This window comes from Esox lucius, chromosome 15, assembly GCF_011004845.1.
Source record: "Esox lucius isolate fEsoLuc1 chromosome 15, fEsoLuc1.pri, whole genome shotgun sequence".
Lineage (NCBI taxonomy): Eukaryota > Metazoa > Chordata > Actinopteri > Esociformes > Esocidae > Esox > Esox lucius.
In genome coordinates this window covers 23,051,481-23,072,474 of record NC_047583.1, presented here as the reverse complement: position 1 = coordinate 23,072,474, position 20,994 = coordinate 23,051,481, and the positions used below count along the sequence as shown (strand labels likewise).

The following is a 20,994-nucleotide window of genomic DNA, read 5'->3' as shown; positions in this document are numbered from 1 at the left end:
AACAGTGCAGTGTCTCTGCTGCGTGCATGTGTGTTGATCATGTAAGGTGGGAGTTTTCTCACTTGGGATATAAATATAAATGTAAGCTACTGAGGATAATTAAAAGTCAAGCATGTTTTCACAGTGTAGGGTATCTGTGCGTGTACTGTCTGTGACTGTGTGCGTGCGTGTGTGTGTGTGGGGGGGTTATTCATGTGCTAATTCTTTAGAGAGATTGACTCATTTATAAACTCATCTAAAGGCCAAAGCGCTCAAAGCAGCTTGAGACTGATAATATAAAGATGAGATTAGGAACATATATTGTTTTTTATACATACTACCAACATATTTAGAAAATTCATATAAACACAACAAATAATTTGCATACTCTGTAAAATGAAAATTAAAGCCCAATCCAAATTAACAATAACATGTAGATTTATTTTGTAGCATAGTGTATGACTTTCACATATCCCCAAAAAATGACTGCCATTTGAAAGATAGCACAAGAACATTTAAAATATCCATTGATCCTAAGAAACAATTACCAAAATATGACTTCTCTATTCTATTTACTTAACCCACACCCCGCATTAGAATCGCTCCTAATGAAATAACAGAGGTGGCAAGGACTGTCTACGGCAGGATGCTTCAAAAAGCACGCCCAAATCTTCAAAGTGACTTTAAACCAAATAAAATATCTCTCGCCTAAGACACTCTCACCGCCACTGACACAGAAAATCTCAAGCATACAGCGCATTAGGTTTCTAAAGAATTGATTATGGGAATGCAGTACTTGGGGATCTTCCCTATAAAAATCATAAGTCATAAGTTAGGCCCACAGCACATTTTATTTTGGGGTGATGGTGTGGGGTTATCCTTAAATATTGTATTTTGTAATTTAATTTTTATTTTATTTTGTGTGCTTTTAAGTTTTCTTGTATGTAAACATGTAAGAGTCCAGCCTGCCTACATTTGCAATGGTATAAAACCATATATGAAAATAATAAAACATATATGAAACACATTAATGTCAGCTCATTGAAAACTGTGCTGCAAGAATACCGAAAACAATGATCCGCACCTCACCCTGTCAAAGATATCACTCTGGTTGCTTGAAGGGGTCCAGCAGTCCAGTCCTCTGTTAGCGTGTAACACGACTGCATGGGCTCAGGTCCAACCTATTGTGGTTTCAGTTAACGCTCTCCTCCCTCACCTCTTTGCTGTTCAACCTTAAACAAAATGTAAATGATAAAAGTTCTCCTCCTGGTTTAAAGCCGTAAACACTCTCCCCCTAGGAACCTCCACACCCCCTACGGTCCAGCCACACCGAACTGCTTTATGAACCAATGACCCGGCTCTGAGCAGTCGGTCCTGTGACCTTTCCTCCCCTGCCTCGTGACTTTGGATTTCTGCTCTTCATTTACTTCAACATTATCCTTGTTTAACACAAGACAATTTATAAAATGATAATAATTAGTAATACTGTAAGTTGCATAAAATCTTATGCAACTTACAATAAAAAATATTATGTACAATAGAAATGATGGTAATAATATGATATTGTCCACAGTATAAATGTTTCTATCTAACCATATCTAATGTGTGTCTTTCTCCATGGTGATCCAGTCTGTCCAATCTTTCTCTCCAAATGTTGGTTAAATGTTGTTCCTAAGTTACATTTGCTGTAAAAAAAAAAAAAATTAAAAAGGGAGGTCAGTTTCATTTTGCACACAATCATAACTATATGCATTAACATAAGTGGTTTCATCTGTGCAACTGATTTGTCTCAGGTCCAGATCTTCCCATCAGGTTCCTTGTCTTCAGAGACACATGTATTCAAATGAATACAATTCCAGATTTGCCCTAAAAAACTATTCATGGAATACCCATGCAGCTTTATATGTAGATAGAAAGTGTCTGTTTTCTGTATAATATCACATTTTCATGAGTACAAAAGTTTATTTTGGTTATGTAAACAGTTATACAACAGCTTGAATAAGAAAGGACAATATTAGGGAAACTAAAAGTAGAATTTTAGGCAAGTATATGAGTACTATCTGAGATCTATCTCTGGAGGTAATCTGCCTATCGAGGCAAAATCAATGATACCGGTTCCCCACCATCCACTGAGGGCAGGGATAACAAAGGTTACATTACTTAATATTTCTCCACATAAACCTATATTCAAATAAAAGTCTATGAAATCTGTGAAATCACTATGATCTGTACTATGGTCTAAATTATGCTGGGATCAGCACTACTCCAAAAATCTTATTATTATTTGTGCTGATTATAAAAAACAATACAAAAATATCATTCAATAAGACACTTTGGGTCTATAATGAGAAATATGCCTCAATGAAATCAAAATGACTGCAGTCGGTGGTTTTAGGGTTAACGCAACTGCAAATGACAGTCTTTGCAGGTGTACCGTTAAAACAAAACAATATTGTGTGAGCTTCAGACCGTCCCTCAGAAAAATAATGTTGATAAATTATACATTAATATACAGGTAGGTGACATGTCTCTCAAAGACTGCCTGCCTAGCACCTCCTTTAATCAATGAAAGCATTTTCCAGGCCTCCAGAGAGTGAGTGGAGCGGACAAATATTGGCAGAAAAGAAAAATGTGTCGTCCTCTCCAATCGAGGGGCACATAATGATATTCACAAGGAGACCCCCCGCAGAGATGGAAGGCAAACTGTTCCTAAGCAACAAAATACATTTTCTTTCTAAACGTCAATGAGTCTGGGTTTTCTGGGGGGAAATTTCCTCACAGAATTAAGGTCTCAGCTCACGGTGTGTGTGTATGTGTGACAACAACCATCCATGGCTTAAGGGGCTTTGAGGAACAGTGACCAGCATCACTCACAGTGGATTCCTTCCACCGCCATCCCAGCATATTGACCTGTTCCTGTACCATACCTGCTTATACTGGGTAATGATGTAATGTACTGCAGTACTTTATCGTAAATATGAATGTACCTCTTTAAAACACATGCATATAAAAAAAATGCAATTCCTTCTATAAGTCTCTGTATGTTTATTATTACCAGTAAAAGTGAGACACTAATAATCAGCCCATAGCTGAGACAAGGCTGCCATCTAGTGTCAAAACGCTGCCATTCAGAAGCATTACAGCCTGACCCCTGGTGGATGTTAATGGACAGTAGTCAACCGTCTCTATTATGAGATTCCAGACACATTGAACATAATGTTGAAAAACCTAATTTCTCCGCCTTCACGATGGGATTTGTTGTCCAGAGGAGAACAGGGTTTCCACGAGAAAGTCACACTCCCATCTATTAGTCTGGATTGGTGGATACAGCTTGTCTTGAATGCTTTTCTTTTAATATTTGATGAGGGGTGTAGACGTCAACCGCATGTATTCAATGGAGAGTGAGATGCTAGGCCCTACGGATGCATTTACATGTCTGCTCTCCTTCTACAACATGGAAAGATATGTGCAATATGAAGGTGGATATCAACCAGAGTATGAAACTGTAATGGTCATCATTGTTGGTTAAGGAAAGGAGACGTGAAAAAAGAAGAAACCAAAAGACATTACTTTTGAAATGAAATAATCGGAACATTGAAGTATATCTTGTTTTGTTTTTGTCTCAGGGTGTAGATTTTACCTCAGACATTTTACCTCAGGAAAATAAAAACAACACAGCTTGAAATTGTGTTGTGGCTTGCGCTACAATATTCTCAAACAAAGTAATTTCCCAGTATGGTGATTATGCATGTACAATGAAATAATTTGGAGTTCCAGTGCAACCAATTAAAAACACTTAGAGCTGCAAGTGGAAACATGAGAGAGTGACGAAATTAGCTGTAACATTTATCCTTTGAAATCACAAGCCAAATCAAAGTCATTATGACCCGACTGGGTCTACTTTTTAGTTACCAAGCACACCCAAGTTCATTACGCAAATTAACATGTTAATTAGCTGTTGGCTTCAGTCAGGCTTTCATCCCATTCTCAAGGCTTTTAAGTAATGGTCTGCAGAAAACAACACAAACAAAACTGTGTTAATAAAGCAGGGCAGGGAATGACACATTTACTAATCAACCTATTACTGCTCAACATATTATGACTAAGGTATTGTCTGCACCAAAACTCAGATGAGTCCTCCCTATTCAGTTAATTATTAGAAATAATGAACTTACTCAAGATACCACGTTATAGACAAAATTATCAACCAAAAAAAATTACATGTAAAAACTGTATCTATCCTAAATGCGAATAAAAATGTATAAATCAAGGTTTTCTTGAGAAATGCCTTCACTAGATCATTTTTATAAGTACAATTTTGAGTTGCAGAATGTAATAATCTCATGAATTCTAAAGTCCCATTTCACTCCACTTGGGGGTTGTTCTTGAACAGATATTCTGCCTGAAATACAAAACACAAAATAAAACATTTAAATATGTTCTACAAAGTCCCATTCCCTAATAACAATACATCATTGCTGTCAAATATAGCTTTTAATGCAATTGTTTTTGCAATTTTTCAAAAACACGTACTGAAATGAGTGACTATATGAGCATCACCAGCAATTTCAGGATGTATTACTGGAAAGATTTTGCATGAGGATTTCTTCATTTAGATATCCAAATATAATACTGCTATAGGTTCTTTCCAAGTAAACATAGTTAAATGGACTGATTGCAATTAACTCTGGATAACAAAATGTTCCCCAATAAATAAAAATCCTATTTTCTCAGAACAATTCAGTTGTGATCTTACCAGGAAGTCAACAGGGTCTTGAGGCCTGGTCTTGCAGCACTCAATGAGGCCCTGGGTGAGAGTGGGCATGACGTTCTTCATGAGATAGTTTCTCAGGGGGACAGACTGGGCCTCCAGGAGATCCTGCTCCCGTTTCTTTGACTCCTCCAGGCACTTGCTCTGGAAACGGAGACAGTAACATGATACAAAAGGACTGCTTCTAACACCATCACAGGGAATGTATTGAAAACAATCCATGTGAAGGTGGGTGAATAGTAAGCACAAACGGACCCACTCTTCCCAGCGGGCCGCTCTCTGTTGGGCCTCCGCCGTCTCCATCCTCTCAGTGTCAGCCCTCTCCTGGGACTCCTTTCTAAGACGTCGGTCTGCACTCCTCCGCTCCTCCTCCTCCTCCTCCTGGCTGGTGGCCCCGTAGTTCTTAGGCTTACCCACTGACATGATAATCCTCTCTATCACCAACGGGTACTCCAGGTCATCACTGCTTGTGATTTCTGACAATATACAAATATTACAACTTAAAGTGCAGTTTATGTAGAAATCAGTCAAGTCTGGTTCTACCGTACCTGACTGAAGACAGGAAATGAATCATAAAATGGAATTCAGTAGAAGAAGTACTTCATAGCCCACACAGATGGACAATATGTAGATCTATCCAGACATAGTGTTAGAACTAGTTGTTTTTGTAATAACAAGTAGTATTTAGTATGCAAGCGATTTGTTGCTACAAGTAGAACACTAAAGTGCTCACTAAGTTTGTTTCCTCCTCATTTACCAATGTGCTCAGTGTGAATGTCCAGCTCTTCAAAGTAGCTGAGAACAGTTTCGTCCTCCATGTTGCTGTCCCGGAAGCTTGAGAGGCGACGCAGGAACTGCTCCTGGGAATAGGAGGTTCCCTCAACCAGGCACTCCGGCAGGTTCAGGACGCGGTTCTTAAGAACCTCATCAGTGGAATCCAGGGAGAATACAAACTCTACAACCAAGGGAACATCTTCGCCTTTTTAATCTCTAGTGGACAAATGTAATTTCTGGGTTCTAGGTTTCTAAGATATGGGAAGATCTTCTCAAAAGACAGAAAATAATGAAATGACAGTGTCTTTGTCTAACTGGCTTGGAATTGACATTCATCATGTATTATTATGAGCTTTATACATTTTTACAAACCTGGAATGATCTTGTTGAATGGAGGGATCTTTGACTTCATTTCTTCGGGCTCATCTTCATCAGCTAAACAAACAAATAAGGTTTTAGTTACGATGTCTCTGTCCCAAATAGCTCCCCATTCTCTAATATAGTGCACTACATACAACTAGACCCCATAGGGCTTTGGTCCAAAGTAGTGCATTACAAAGGGAGTAGGTTGCTATTACAAAGGGAGTAGGTTGCTACTTTCAGTAGCAGTCAGGATGCATGTCTGTCTCACCATAGAACAGGTCCTTGGCCTGTTCATAGGTCTTAGGGAAACCATCCAAGACAAACCCCTGGTTTCTGCACAGCTTTGACTTCAGCTTGTCTCTCATGATCCGGATCACATACTGGTCATCCAGTCGACCTTGAAGAATAAAACAAAACACAGAGAAAAACACATATCGCACTGCAACTGCAGAATCTGCTTTTAGGCCACGAACGGGAACAAGGGAACGACATCATTCCGCACCTCCATTTTGATTCATGTTCTCCCTGAGAGTCTCCAGGAGTTCTGATGACGTGGCAGAGTCCCCGGCCTCCGGGTCCTCCATTTTAACGGCAGACTCCTGGGTTGGAGGGAAGGGGAGTTAGTCGCTGCAGCGGTGCGTCTCTGGATCGTTAGGGCTGTACCGCAAATGGCTTTTACAGGGCCCTGCTTTCTAATCATAGATCCCTGAGGCCTATGAGCCTCAGTTGAAGTAGTGTATACTATAAGGGAAGAGGGTGTAGGTTGGGACACATCCCGGGTTTGTTAGGCTGTGTCAGCTGGATGGAAACTGACCAGGCGTGTCAGGGTCTCGCTGATGGTTTCCTTGAGTCTGATGTGGTGCAGCTTGTAGTGTTTGCATATCCTCTCAGCTACGGTGCTCTTCCCCACCGCTGGAGGGCCCAGAATACACACCCGGACGGGCTGCGGGAAAGGACAGCATATTTACTGTACACACCGGGGCCGAACATCAGAACGTTAGGAACAGGGTCATGCCCAAGGCAGGAGTTATACTGGGGTGGGCCACCTCCCCAGCACCCGGATCCATACGGGAATCAGGTGGGGGTGAGGGGAGGGTGACCTTTTATTAGGAGAATTCTGCCTACAGCAACACCTGATGAAAATCTAACCGGCTAACCAACAGATACTACACAGCATTCTTGATTTATTTTGTTTTATTTTGTTCTACTCTGTGTATTAAGAGTTCAGCCGTGGCACAAAAGACAGCACGCGGGACAGAAATGGGGATTGTTGAGCTGCGGAACCGGGTGCTGGAAGGTGGATAGGGTATCAGAGGGTCCTGTTGGCCTCCAAGCCTTTGCATAACTGAGCGCAGTCGGCAGCCGTAATCACACAAACTGGGACAGAAAGTAAATTTTCCTTTAGTGGAAATTGTCGCTAAAGTTCGTTACCAATATTTGCTAGAAAATTATGTCCGGTTCAGTGCAATGAAGAGCGAAGAAAATCTCAGGAGGAGGACTGAGCATTGATTATTTTATCTAAAAGCTTTCTAGAAAACATGTTTTTTTAATGAATTTTGATTTCAGAGCTTGGATGTCGAGAAGTTAAAGGCACTGACCCCCATGGTGGAGAGGAGGAATGTGGTGGTGACTATGTCGCCAGACCCCCCTGTCTCAGCCCCAAGGTCTTATGCCGCTATATTATTGTGCTGGGGGAGTAGGGTCAGTTCTCCTTCTCCATTATAAATCCTTGTTGATATGAGGAATGTATTTTCTGAATTTTCCCAGTCTCCTCCCATTTTGAACTTAGGAGGACATGAGGTACTGACCCACACCTGAGGAGTACTTGGCTTGAAAGACCCGTTGCTGTCCCTGTTCAAAGTCTTCCTGGTTGTGTTGCAGATGAAGACGATACCTGACGATTTCAGCTGCCACTGTGCTGACACCTCCCCCTCCCCAGTGTTGTCCCTTTCCTTGTCCATCTGGTCATGCTTCCGAACAGGACTAAGTTTAAATAGACTCTAGACTCAGCCCACATGCATTTATTAATTATTACAATTGCAATCTTAATATGTTCACCCGGCACAGCCAGAAGAGGACTGGTCACCCCTCTGAGCCTGGGTCCTCTCTAGGTTTCTTCCTAAATTTTGGCATTCTTAGGGAGTTTTTCCTAGCCACTGAAATTCAACACTACTGTTGTTTGCTCCTTAGGGTTTAAGGCCAGGTGTTTTGAAAAGCACTTTGTGACCACTGCTGATGTAAAAAGGGCTTTATAAATAAATTTGATTGATTGATTGACTTTGATTGACTGTATCTGTTCTTTAAGGTAAATGTTACCTCCCATTCAAATGACAGTGTAGGCTACTAGACTCCTACAGCTGCTAATTAACTCACCAGCAGGCCCCTGGTTTGCTTATATTCCTCCACAACTCGGTCAATGTTGTCTACGAGACCTGACTCACACGCCCACTGGATGTTGAAGTTTTCTTTCAGGTAGACAGCCTCAATCCGAAGGTTGACAAACAGAGTGTCAATGTCCATTTGCTGAGAAACAAATGCGGGTAAAAACAAAAAAAAATGTTTTTGCTCTGTGACTGAACATGCTACATTTTGCACCGCGGACCATGGTAATGACAACACCATCTAAACCTTGTTCTCAAGGATTCTATGTAAAGCTATTGTTTTAACGTCAGATGATGGATGTCTGTACTGACCTGTCTGAAAACTTCCAAACACTCACATGAGAATAAAAACTTCCATGCCTAAACTATTGAGCTCAAATGTATTGTCCGTAAGAAAAGAAACAAGTAACTGAAATGTTTTTGGAAATTAAAAATAAAAGCAAGGTTAACAAAAAGTATTTAATTGTACAAAAAATTAATTCAATCGTATGAAAAAAGATTCAAATGTGGTAAAAGTGTATACTAAAATCTTAAAATGGATTTTCGCTTCCGAAATGTCTTTGTTCAAACACGTTTTTTCACGTTTGCTTCTTACGATTAGGCTACAATTTCTTCCCAAGGCTATGATTTACACCTTAATAGATAAAGCCCGCCTCCACTTTAAGAGATGATCAAAACTTTGTTTTGAGAAAAGATTAATCGAACAAAGGTGGGAAGAAATTGAAATCGCAAGAAGCACATGTGAAAAAAAAACTAATTTGAACAAGGAAATTTTAAGATCGGACACGAAAATCTATTTAATGATTTTAGCATATTTTACCACGTTTGAATTTTTTTTTTGTTTTTTCATACTATGAAATATTTCAGTTACATTTTCTTTTCTTACAGTCAATACATTTTAGCTCCATACTAAACTAAAGTCTGACTTGCTAGTATTCAGCTGGTGTTCTGCCGTTATTTACTTTGTGCACTGAGTTCTGCAGACATCACCTATGACGATGACATGATAGCGAATTAGCAAAACAATACCTAAGTGGTGCGAAATCCCTGCAAATGTTTGTGTGAACTATCCCATTAACACTTAATGCTTAAGCAGCTAAAGTTACTGGATGGCTGTTGAAACAAGCTAGCTGGAATCTACAATTAACTAGAAACAACATATCCACCGACAGTGTTCCATTCCATAGTTAAGGTACGTATTTAGAGCATTTCTGGACTAGTGTTTGGGAGAAGACCGAAATCAAAATTTTTAGAAAGGTGTTCTACATTTTGGTAGATGGATGAGATGACGCCATATGATGTCAGACTGATGTGAAGCATGCTTTAACACCTAACACTAATTTATTATGAATTAAGTTTGATTTCACCACTGTACATACGCTCAAGTCCCGAATGAGAAAAGCATCCTCTTTTGGCACTCTCTGGGTCTTTCCTGGTCCCAAAACATAGGTTATTGTCTGGTGATAGAAATAAAATCATATTTAATGCATCAGTTAAATTACAAATGATAAAACATGAAATACCTGCTTTACATACCTTTAAAATCTCCTCTATGGTGTTCTTAGAATCATCCACAGCAAGTAAGTAGTGCTGTTTGGGCTTGTGGTCAATGACATTTTGTATTACACTTTAAGAGAGAGGTGGTCAATAGACACATGACATAGCTTTTGCTTTAAGGACTGTACAGGACTATTCCTTGTTTTTTTGGAAAACTAAAATAAGACTCACTGTGCAAGGTCATTGATGTGAATAGTAGGAATGATATTGGTGCCTTCTCCAAAGATGGGGACTTTGGGCACATCTCCCAACCAAGACGTCTGATGAAAAAGGAACCACACAGGACAATTTACAATAAATGACCCCTTATACAAATATACATTAGGTAACAATAGTTTTCAAATATTATGATGTACCTTGAAGAAAAAGTGGAATAATTGCTCTCCCATTCCATACTGAACTCCCGAGGCCACGACATACGTGGAGAACAATGAACTGTTCTAGAGCACAACAAAAAAACATTAAGAAGCAGGTTGAAAAAAAAAAAAAGAATCATGCCATACCCATGCACTGGGACTGAACAGTAAGGCCTCAACAATGTTCATGACACAAACTGACAATATGCGGACAAACCGTTTTGCCCATTTTCACCACAACTTTTTCAATGTTGATGTGCTCTTTGAAGTTGGGATGGGCTCGTCTCCTCCTGTAATCTTCCTCAGTGAATGGAATCTCAGAGTCATTCTGAAAAGAAAGTAACAGGAAAGAAATGTCAATGATTTAAACAGAGTCCAGGCAACAAGCCACAGCAGGACCAGAAATACAGGTCCAACCACTATCAACCTACACTAACAGATCGGGTGTGATATTTGGTAACAAAAATACAGTGAAAGTGAACTTAGACCCATCTCTTGGCCCACTCACCGGATCAACAGGCTTGCTGAGTGCCCAGGTCATGACGGTTGATATGAGGATGTACATCTTTGGCTGACTAAACCTGGCCTTCTGCGCATGAATGGCTGCACACAAAAAGTTTACAATAAACCAGGCATTAATTCTACAGGCATGCAGTACATAAAATGTACTATACAAGTAGTTTTGATACCCAGATCAACACAGGGAGATACAAAAGATGTGTTTGTGTGAGATATACTAAATGACATACCATGGCCTACCTGAGATTGCCCAAGAGGCCTCTTCAATCTGGTCAGCATGCTCTGTGATGTTATATATAATTATATCACACTCCATCAGGCATTCCAGGAGATCTTCCCTTTTCAGTTGCTAAAAGCATTTTTACACAGGACTTAAGATGACACTTCAGCTTTGATGATAAGATGCAGAGAAACTGAAAGGCCATTTTACTACAGTACACATGCTACTCACAAAATATTCCTCCAACACATAAGTTGGTCTTCCATCGTCGCAGCTGTTTTTGTTAGCACAAGTTCCAACAATATGAAAGGTTCCCTCTTTGATTTTTTGATCTTGGGACAGCCTCTCATCGTCTTCCTCCACATCTTGCTCGCCACTCCCCAGCACGGATGCTCCCACTACACAGGTAGACAGGAACTGCATCCAGAAGGGTAGCTTTAGAATTTGCTCGACAATCCAATCTGACCGTAAATTGTCGACCATTATCGTAAACGCACAATATAATAGCTAGACTAACTAACGTTAAATACTTTACCGCGTTATGGCATAGCCAGGCTGCTAGGCAGTAATATACAACTAGCTAGGGTGGCTACGGCTTGCTGGCAATCTGCTTCCTTTGACACGTTAATAATGAAAATAACACGATACATGTTTATCTGGGAAGTGTTGCTACACTTAATATTATAAGCTGTCAGTATAAAGACCAACCTTGCCGATACATTTTGATGCATACGAGTCGAGGTTGTTGATAAAAACACGTTTGGTGCGATGAACCTTCTCAACTTTCTCAGCCATCTCTGCGAAGAGCAGTTGTCTGTGCGTCTCGGTTACCAAGCAACAAATACGCCCGTTTTTGACCAGGGATGTTGTTCATTCGTGCTATCGTTATTCAACTGAACCAGCTTTATTTGCCAGTGTCTTAAACTTACACTCTACGGCTAATAGGGACATGGATGTTAGTTTCGTGTCATGAGCAAAAAACAGACAAAAAACGCTTAAAACATAATCTTTATTGAAAAATTGTCATACTTTACAATCACAGTCATTGCAATTATTTCTCTTCAGTGCATTAAAAAACTAATATCGACTTTTAAAGACAAAAATATAAAAAAATAATTGTTATTCCCTTTTGAAAGAGCATTAGTGAAAATCCACTCAGTCGGAATTGTATAAATTGACACAAAATCACATTTCAGCAATGGCTTGTTAAGACATGGGAATTTCTGATTCCATTCATTTGTGATATTCTTCAGAATAAGTCTGCCTGTGTAAACACAGCCAATGAGGTACCTGCAGGTGCCAAATTAATGTATGGTCCAAGGCATATTGGTCAATGAGATTTCATTACACACATTATTTCACCTCCATAACAAAGTTGTCAAACTGTGCCAGTTCAAAGGAGTTTGTTCCAATGGCAGCCCAACCATTATGTTGTCCCAACACTACATCATTCTTCCATAGTTGCTCTCCATTCACCATCCCTGTAGCATATTGCCCCTGAAAACAATTATATTTAACATGTCCATAAAAAAAATAAACACGTGCACATTACATTTACCGGCCACTTTAATACACACTCCTGTTTGGCTATTTGCGTTAACAAGCAGCAAATCAAGTGGCTACAACTCAACATAAAGCATGTAGAAATGATTACGAGATTTAGTTGCTGTTAGACCAAACATTATATGGGGAAGACATGTAAACTAAGTGACTTGGACAACCAGTTGTTGTAGTGACTGAACTTTACCTGGACTGTGAGGGACAATGTGTACCAGCTGTATGCACTCGTTCCAGACAGACCCTTGGCCAAAACAGTCCTTCCAACTGCAGAGTAAAAACATAAGTAATTACAAATTTACATCAATTAATGATAAGCAGGCATGAAGTCCTGCCATGCTGCTTTTTGTCACACTACTTATTCAACCAGGAAGTCAAGGCCAATGCAGCACGACGAGAACAACTTCCACAGTGAGCCGACAGATGCCTGAACGACCACAAGGGGTCACTAGAGCACAACATGACAAGTAAACTCTTGCCGACTTTACCCCTCTCCTACCAAGACCGTTCTGGTCTTATTTGCACAGTCAATATGGCACCACCACAGAATACACCCAGCTCACAGTGACAGTGCCCTAACACCGCTGGGCAACACGGGAGGCAGATTCATTTACTTCAAGGGAGAGGCTTTTTTCAGCCCAGTATTCGGTTTAATCGCAAACTAGCCCTAATGTCTGAGTTAATTACTAACCAAGGTCATTGGTGACTTTGTAGGAGCCATCTGCAAAAACCCAGAAGAAGACTCCCTTGGCACCACGGACAGCCTGCCCTCCTCGGTCAACTCTGGCTGCGATAAACACTCCTCCAGTCTTCACAGACTCCATGAAGACGTCACACGTCACGGTCAGGTTCTCCCTGGAAACAATCAGTATACAATATATACAGTCAAATTACCTCTTTTTCAGAAACATTTTCCTTTCCGAGGAAATATAGTTAGAATGTAATTACGATAGCTTTTATGATGTAATTTCGTGACATTATCGGGACAGTACCTTTATTTTCTTCAGAACTATATGCCATGTTTGGATTTTAAGTCAGACTATTACTATGAGCAGATGCATATGTGGCCTGGACCCCTGCCCTGTTACCAATTATAATCTCCGATGACACTGATGGTCTGGTCGGCGTCCGTTGCCCAGGTAATAGGCATCTGTGTGACTACTTGGCGCAGGGTGAAGACATGGGGACCAGGATCTGTCAAGTTGATGTAGTACTCAAACACCCCTGTCTGATCAGCAAAGTCTGGGGCCTCAGAGAAGGGAGGGTTGGCTGCAGAAAAAAGCATTTACGTAATCATTTAAAACTTCATTTACAATTTTCAGATAACAGAATGCTTTTTCTGGTAGATTTCTAACACTGACATTCTTTAAATAAAACTACTTACCAATATTAAAATCGTCTTTGTAGACTTTAGGGAATGGTGCAGAAGGGGGTGGATCTGGATAAGTCCCTTTCTGCCCTGTGTTTATCGTGGTCAAAGTGTAAACCTCGTCAACATCGAGACTCAAAGAGAAGGAACCATAGGAAATCTAACGGGAATGAAACGATAAAACCACAATAAAATCCCACCTTGAAGAGAATGTAAAATGTCACAGAAATAAACAATCTAGTGTGATTGTGGTCCACAAAACAGTAGCAAAACAAAAAACTACAAGAGCCTTTTCTGTCAGAAAAATACTTTTACCTTTATCGGGCTCAGTTTCTTGAAGAAGACGTGCTTTTGTGTCTTGAAGTCAAACTTAGACTGCCACAACTGTAGTTCCCTGATCGAGGCCTAGGACAGAATAACACTTACTAAGACAACATAGCCTTGATCTATGAACAAACAGCCTCAAGTGGCAAAAGTACTCACAAAAGATCCATTGAGTTTAAATGATACATTCTGGGGCGTAACACTGAAGGCTGGGAGTGGAGGTCTGATGCACACAGAATGGTCATGTGTCTGAAGGACAGAATAAAAAAAAAAACTTCTAACAGCACAATAATGTTGTTTTGTATATCACAGAATTTAGTCTGGTAAAAAATTGTGGGGACATCATTGTCCTTGCATCAACAGAACACTACAGGGAAGTGAGTTGATATGGAAAATGAAGTCCTGTGAGTTATCTATAGCATGGATCACAGGCACCTGAGAGCACATATTAGCTAAAATGAGAAATTCAAGATGACTCTCCACAACAAACAAAATTAATCCTTTCACTAACACTAAATACCATTACTCTAACGGAATATCCTTTCTGGCAATACACAATGTATACTACACAGAGTCCTGTACAGGAAGGTTAATACTGACCATTGTCTCTATGACCACAGTGAGGTTTCCTTTGCTGTCAGTCAGGGCGACATAACTTCCACCATGTGTTAGATGCCCAACAGTCTTCAGATAGGTCCATCCAGGCTGGCTAAACTGAGTGGTGTGTGCTAGGGAATAATATTATCACACGTAAACCTAGCTAGCACAATTGTCGTAAACATGTCAGTTAGAATGATACCAGGATATAACAGCTGTCCACAGCATCATACCAAGGTGAAATGTGATGATACCTTTGGAAGTAAACAAATGAGTAATGGTGACAAGCTATACGAAGTAAAAATCCATAAAACCACTCCAAAATAATGGATTTGATCCTATGCAGACCCTCAAAATGGCAGGCAGTTTCATGGCGTAATCAACCGGAATTCTACTAACGACATGATTAACAACTGGAGTACAATGAGTAGGTTATCATCAGTTAGCCAGTTCCTTTAGGTGCTGGGAGTTTCTTTACAAGCTAAACAACCATTTACCGGTTATCCAGATGGGTGATTCCACCACATAGTTCCCAGACCAGGGTTCCTCTGCTGTCATTAGGCCGTCTCGTCCAAACGGAAGATCCTCATAGTAACTGGCTACTAGGTTCCAAGAGATGGTGCTGAAACAATAACCAACATTTTACCACTCTTACTAGGACCACTCTGTTAGAACCTCAGTGAACGGTTCCGTTCGATTCCCCTTGATTAAAAGCTAACACTTAATGACAGTGCCTAGGTTGATCACAAACCGATCATGTCCTTTCCAAGCAAAGTCAGGTAACAGTTAAATATGTACATCCAAGCAGTCATTTAAACAAATGTTTCTAGCTCTACTGACACACAAAACAATATAAAATGGCAGGTTTGGACACCGATTTAAAGTGGCTTTAAAATAAGGTGCTACAAAGGACATCAGAGCTCAGGCACTTCACAATGCTCCATTGGTTTTAAGAGACTGCCCTTCCCAACTTGATCACAATGCTTAAAAAAACATAGCCCCAATCCTTCCTACTTAATGGGGAACATTCCCTATTTTTATAGGGAAATTCTGAAAGTAATGAGGACTTGAGGTATTTTCAAGGAGTAACCATCTAGGATAACAGTATACACTATGTGGAGGTCATAGAAGCAAGTCAGACATAACATCCCTTCACATTTCCACATAATTTCTCTCGTGCCAGTGTAAACATTTCATATGCCTCAGATGCAGTCACAAGAAGTGTAATAGCTTTATTTGTTCTGAACAGAATTACCCTTTTTGTTTGTATATAGTCAATAAAAGTCACATATACCTGAATGCACTCATGACTCCTTTCTCATGACTACCAACTAAAACCACAATATGTAACTCTGAATTTGCCGGGTGATACATTGCCAAGATAACATTTTATTAGCTAGCTGGTCAAAAGAACAAGCTTTCACATGATGCCGATCCGACCCATATTCTGGTTTATAGTCCTTATAGTTGTTGGATGTTTTAAACAAAAGCAGTGTGATGGCAGGCATCCAAGGCTGTGTTCCAAACTAAATAAATATTAGTCTGCTTGCCAGAGTTCCTCAATGGCACAGATTTTTTTTTTTTAAATGTCATTGACAAGTCAACTTTGATTTGTAAATCTGCATCGCCATTATTCAGTACGTGTGTAGAGGTTGGAGAGGTGTGCGCTCACTCAAACCTTTGTCATTTCGTTGTTTTAAGCTGCACCTACCCCAGATTCACCGCACAATCTCAGGCATGTTCCCTTTTCATTTCTACCATGGTTAAGCAGATGCTTTTCGAATACTTTGAAACATCTCAAGTTAGCCTCATTCGCATAGGCCAGGTTGCATTTCTGCAACAAGTTCTCTTACCTGTAAAAATGGAAGAAACATAGTAAACGTACGCGGTCATGTGTCCGTTGACATAGTTCTGGTTGAGAATACGGGCCCAACAGCCTCCCCCCACCGGGTCGTTGAAGGTGCTGTAATCTTCAGACGACCACAGCGTCTTCTGGGATTTCAGGGCCTCAGCTATCGTGGTGGTGCCTGGATAGTGGGCCCTGTTTGGCCACACATAGTGATAAGGTATAAAGGTGAGAAAATACAGACATACCTGAAAAATAAGCCAAACATGCCGAGTAGTACAAGCAGATGGTACGCCTAAGGAAATTGGGTTGAGTAAATAGAAGAAACATGAAGTACACAGAGGTGTTCTCGTCAAGATGTAAGCGTGGGACTCAAAAGAAACACTCGCCTACCCTATCACGTCTACTGCGTTGGCCAGCTCTCGGTCGACAAGCACTGAATAGGTTATGGGCTCCCAGAGGTTATCACTGGCTATGATTCTGACCCTCTCCAATCCACTCTTGTCCAGAGTGTAACGCAGCAGCTACCCAGTGACGGACAGTGAGGAGGATGAGTGGACAGGTGATGGAGTATGGACAAAACACTAGGACAGTTGTCAACGTACAGTAGTCACCTACTTTGACACGGGTCAGTGCCATGCGCTTTACTAGTAAGATGCTACATAGTGCACATTCGCTGTTAGCATAGAATCAACTCCTGGTGAATGCAACATCTAGGGAGTTTCATGAATATTTGGCACCAAGTCAAATTCTGCAGACCTGCTATTGGTGCACTGAAATGCATTTCAGCAAAGCACATTCATCAGGAGCGGCTGTAATGGTGTTAGACATTCACAGGTCTTGAGTGATTAGGTGTTAGAAAAAAAACAACCACCAACATTGAGCATTTTCTGGCCATAACAGAGGGGGGGGGAAACTATGCGTCACTCAGACGTCCTTATTGCCAAATGTCCTAGGATGGTTGAGTGGCATGACCAGCTCGTGACAGAAGCAAACACGTCAAACCCAGGAAACTGAAATCCCAGACACACGCTTGTAGTAAACCTCTGGAAGGTCCGATCATAGTTCACAAACGATATCATACCGCATTATTTTAAGTGCTACTTTCGTAGAAACACACTGCATTTCTAAACTGCGGGGGGGGGGGAATTTAGAGTAATTTGGAGTGAGCCGGAATACCAAGGGCTGTTTTGTCGGACTTAAAATGCCGTTGTCCCTTACTTACCCTATCACCTCAACAGCATCTTTGAGGTATGGGTCAACATCCATGTCTTTGGAAACGTCCCAGTTGCCGTCAGCGGCGATGATGCCCACACCAGTGAGACCGATTTTATCCAAAGTGTTTCGGAGCACCTTAATAACAAATGATATGCCCTCAGACGCAAACAAAAGATTTGGGTTGATTTTGATGACATAATGAATAACTGTATAGGTCTAGATGCCAACAGCACAAAAACGAAGGATGCACCATCTTATCAGCCAGCAATCGGTTTTGGGCGATGATGCCCACACCAGTGAGACCGATTTTATCCAAAGTGTTTCGGAGCACCTTAATGATGATAGGAAATAATGTATTTATCGGTGTTGGCCGATCGCTTTAAATTTGGCCGATTATTTCTGACTGATTGTGCCTTCGCCTGAACAGGGGTCCAATATCCTCATAATTTATATATATTTTTTTTAAATCTCAAGTCATGTGTCAAATGGTTTAATATATTTGTTATATATAATCAAAAATATATGTATAGACAGACAACTTTGTATGATAGAATTTGCATGTGTTAATTTTGGCCAGGGCACACATGCAAAAATGACAAAGCACAGGGTTCCACCATCATCCCACCGTGTTATAAATAACTATCTGTTTCAGCATATCATTTTCTTATCGATGCATCTCTAATAAGGTTACCTAATGGCTGCAATAGCAAAAACCAAATGTTGGTGGCTGTTTTTTGGGTTACATTTTCAGATTGTCTAACGGCAACCAGGCCGAGATACCAACCTTGATGTAGTTACTGTCAAACTTCCGTTCATTCCAAATCTATGAAGTTAAAAAAACATTAGGAGCGAAGCTTTAAAATCACATTTGTTTCCAATTGCAATATCCAAAAATATACATCCCAAAACTGATTGAAATACACACCCCGACATAATCAATATCCAGGTCATGGTACTGCTTGGCTCCAACAACCCAGGACACCACATAGGAAGCAGTAATATCTGGAAAGTCGTACGGCCAGTTCTTCCCACGTCCAACCCAACCCGGGAAAGCCCACGGCAAGCCTGCACAACAAGCCCATTGTGGGAAACCACAAGTAATTTGACAGGCATACATGATATCACCTGAAGTAGAGATAACCAATTCAAGCAACTGCACCAATATAATGGCATGGTGTATAGCCTTGCCTATGAGAGTGATGTTTGGGTTCCTCTTCTTGGCTTCCTTCATCAGCCACCATTCATAACCCCGGAAGTAGTTCTCATCACTTTCATAATGCATATGAGACGGTTCCGTTCCATCTAGGGAAAAGATGTAACTTTACTGCGATGGCAGCAATGAAAATGTGTATAACACTAAGTTATATTGATGCCCATTTCCTGGAACACCTACCATGGAATCAGTGTGGTTTCCCATCTGACTGTCTAGCCAACAATTGGACAAAATGCAGATGGTACCAGAGCAAGATACACAAATATTGAATGTTTGCACGAGAGGTGATGGTAGTATTTAATAGTAAGCCACAATACAAACACTCTTTAATTAAACCATAAAAGCTGTACAGCAGGGACATGTTGCTAAAAATGTATTGACTGAATACTAGCCTAACCTGAATGCTGCACCTACATAATACCAGTACTTCCTGTAATTAACTATATATGCCACAACGTACCTACGGAGAGCCTACTTCCCTCCTACGGAGTCAAAGGTACTTTCCTCCCTTCATAATTGATCAACACAAAGCATGTGTCCATGGTCCCGGTCCAAACGTGTAGTGTAAGGGTGGAGTTTGGGAGTGCATGTTTTTTTTTTTCCATGTTTACCTGTGGTCTGGGCATCACCTCCAATCTCCACTTTAAGGATGTGTAGAGAAGCCCCGAACTGTGGCTGCATGCAATAAATAAAACAGCTACACATTGTTATGGACCTCACAACAAGAGACGAACGCAGGCTATTATGAAATTAAGGAAATTAATTCAGACATTACATAAAAACAGGGGTACAGGTATCAGCTACCTTGAAGAGGTAGTCCAATATCTGGCGGCGGTAGGGTTCTGCATAATTGACAAGCAGACGAGATGTAGCCTAGAAACAAGGGACAGGTGTTAAAGTGAAAAACCAGTTAGATGCTTGTAATCCACAGTTAAAAAACAAAGTGTAGTCAAACCAGGAAATACTAAATCACAGCAAATAGCATTAGCTTCTTACCCCTCCACCACTCAAACCTCCTATACCGTCAAACACCCTTCCTAATCCGACTTCATCATCCAAAACGTAGATTTCAGAAATGCAAAGATCAAAACACATAAAGAAGGCGACTGCTACACCTATTTGAGAAATCATCCCGACAACCTACACCACGCTCACTGAAAGTCTGCAGCTGACTGAAAATCTACGTCACTAAGTAGTCACGCGTTTCATAAAAACACGCCCATATTTCTAATTCACGTGACTTAGGAAAGATTACGTTCAGTCGTAAAACGTTCCGTTCAGCCGTAAAACGTTCCCTACTTGTCTTTTGCAAATGTTGCAGATGGTTGTTTCTGTTTATTTTTTGTAGCCTATTTTTATCGTTAGATTTGTTGACGAATCCATGTATATTTCCCAATATTATGTACAAATAACATGAATGCAAGAGAAGGAACTAAACAAACATTTCGGACTGAAAGTATAGCTTGATGAAATTTGCTGTTATAATGAAACATTTCTGTTTTGTCTACCCTGATTTCAGATTAATGAGTAAATGTATGTAATGCTTTCTGATCATGGTCAGTGATTAGCTGATGGATCATCCTTGCGTATAAAATTGTTAGATCTTGTGTGTATATTGTCGGTGTTACTGATTCCCAAGCTACTTTCAGAAATTCACTCTGTGAATCCCAAACCAGCCCCTCATCTCAAGTCATTTTCTCCCAGGGCCCTGCCTTGCTGTTGCTGAAAATACTCAGATGGTGACTTCCAGAGGGGGTCAAGGATATCAATATCCTTGACCCCCTCTTTTGACTTGAATGATGCAACTGAAGTTACATTTAAAAATAAAACAAAGATGAAATTAAAATGAAAAGTCCCCTCCTGTTATTTGAGAGGAAATTAACTAATCAAATAAAACATAATTTAGTTGTGTCAGGTTTAGGTTTCACATTAACACACTGAACAGATCTG

At 40.4% G+C, this 20,994-nt stretch overlaps 2 protein-coding genes across 2 annotated transcripts; both read right to left on the bottom strand.

The window, feature by feature from the left end:
* Positions 1 to 3,856: 3,856 nt before the first annotated feature.
* Positions 3,857 to 11,781, bottom strand: ak7b (adenylate kinase 7b). The gene is made up of 18 exons (XM_010894843.5): positions 11,629 to 11,781; positions 11,152 to 11,337; positions 10,941 to 11,049; positions 10,690 to 10,784; positions 10,399 to 10,509; positions 10,182 to 10,265; positions 9,997 to 10,085; positions 9,805 to 9,895; positions 9,648 to 9,725; positions 8,261 to 8,410; positions 6,702 to 6,830; positions 6,390 to 6,486; positions 6,156 to 6,284; positions 5,897 to 5,959; positions 5,508 to 5,705; positions 5,006 to 5,226; positions 4,736 to 4,894; positions 3,857 to 4,381 (listed from the first exon to the last, which is right to left on the bottom strand). The coding sequence occupies exons 1-18, from the start codon at positions 11,713 to 11,715 to the stop codon at positions 4,343 to 4,345; spliced, it is 2,115 nt and encodes a 704-aa protein (XP_010893145.4). The 5' UTR covers positions 11,716 to 11,781; the 3' UTR covers positions 3,857 to 4,342.
* A 129-nt stretch (positions 11,782 to 11,910) lies between these two features.
* LOC105024731 (galactocerebrosidase) lies at positions 11,911 to 20,223 on the bottom strand. Its single transcript, XM_013137457.4, has 17 exons — positions 20,041 to 20,223; positions 19,849 to 19,917; positions 19,656 to 19,719; positions 19,020 to 19,133; positions 18,757 to 18,896; positions 18,616 to 18,654; positions 17,007 to 17,137; positions 16,653 to 16,808; positions 15,265 to 15,389; positions 14,771 to 14,898; positions 14,330 to 14,419; positions 14,162 to 14,251; positions 13,862 to 14,006; positions 13,566 to 13,746; positions 13,169 to 13,332; positions 12,668 to 12,744; positions 11,911 to 12,417 (listed from the first exon to the last, which is right to left on the bottom strand). Exons 1-17 carry the CDS (start codon positions 20,173 to 20,175, stop codon positions 12,274 to 12,276), a joined length of 1,992 nt encoding a protein of 663 aa, XP_012992911.3. The 5' UTR covers positions 20,176 to 20,223; the 3' UTR covers positions 11,911 to 12,273.
* Between the last annotated feature and the right edge of the window lie 771 nt (positions 20,224 to 20,994).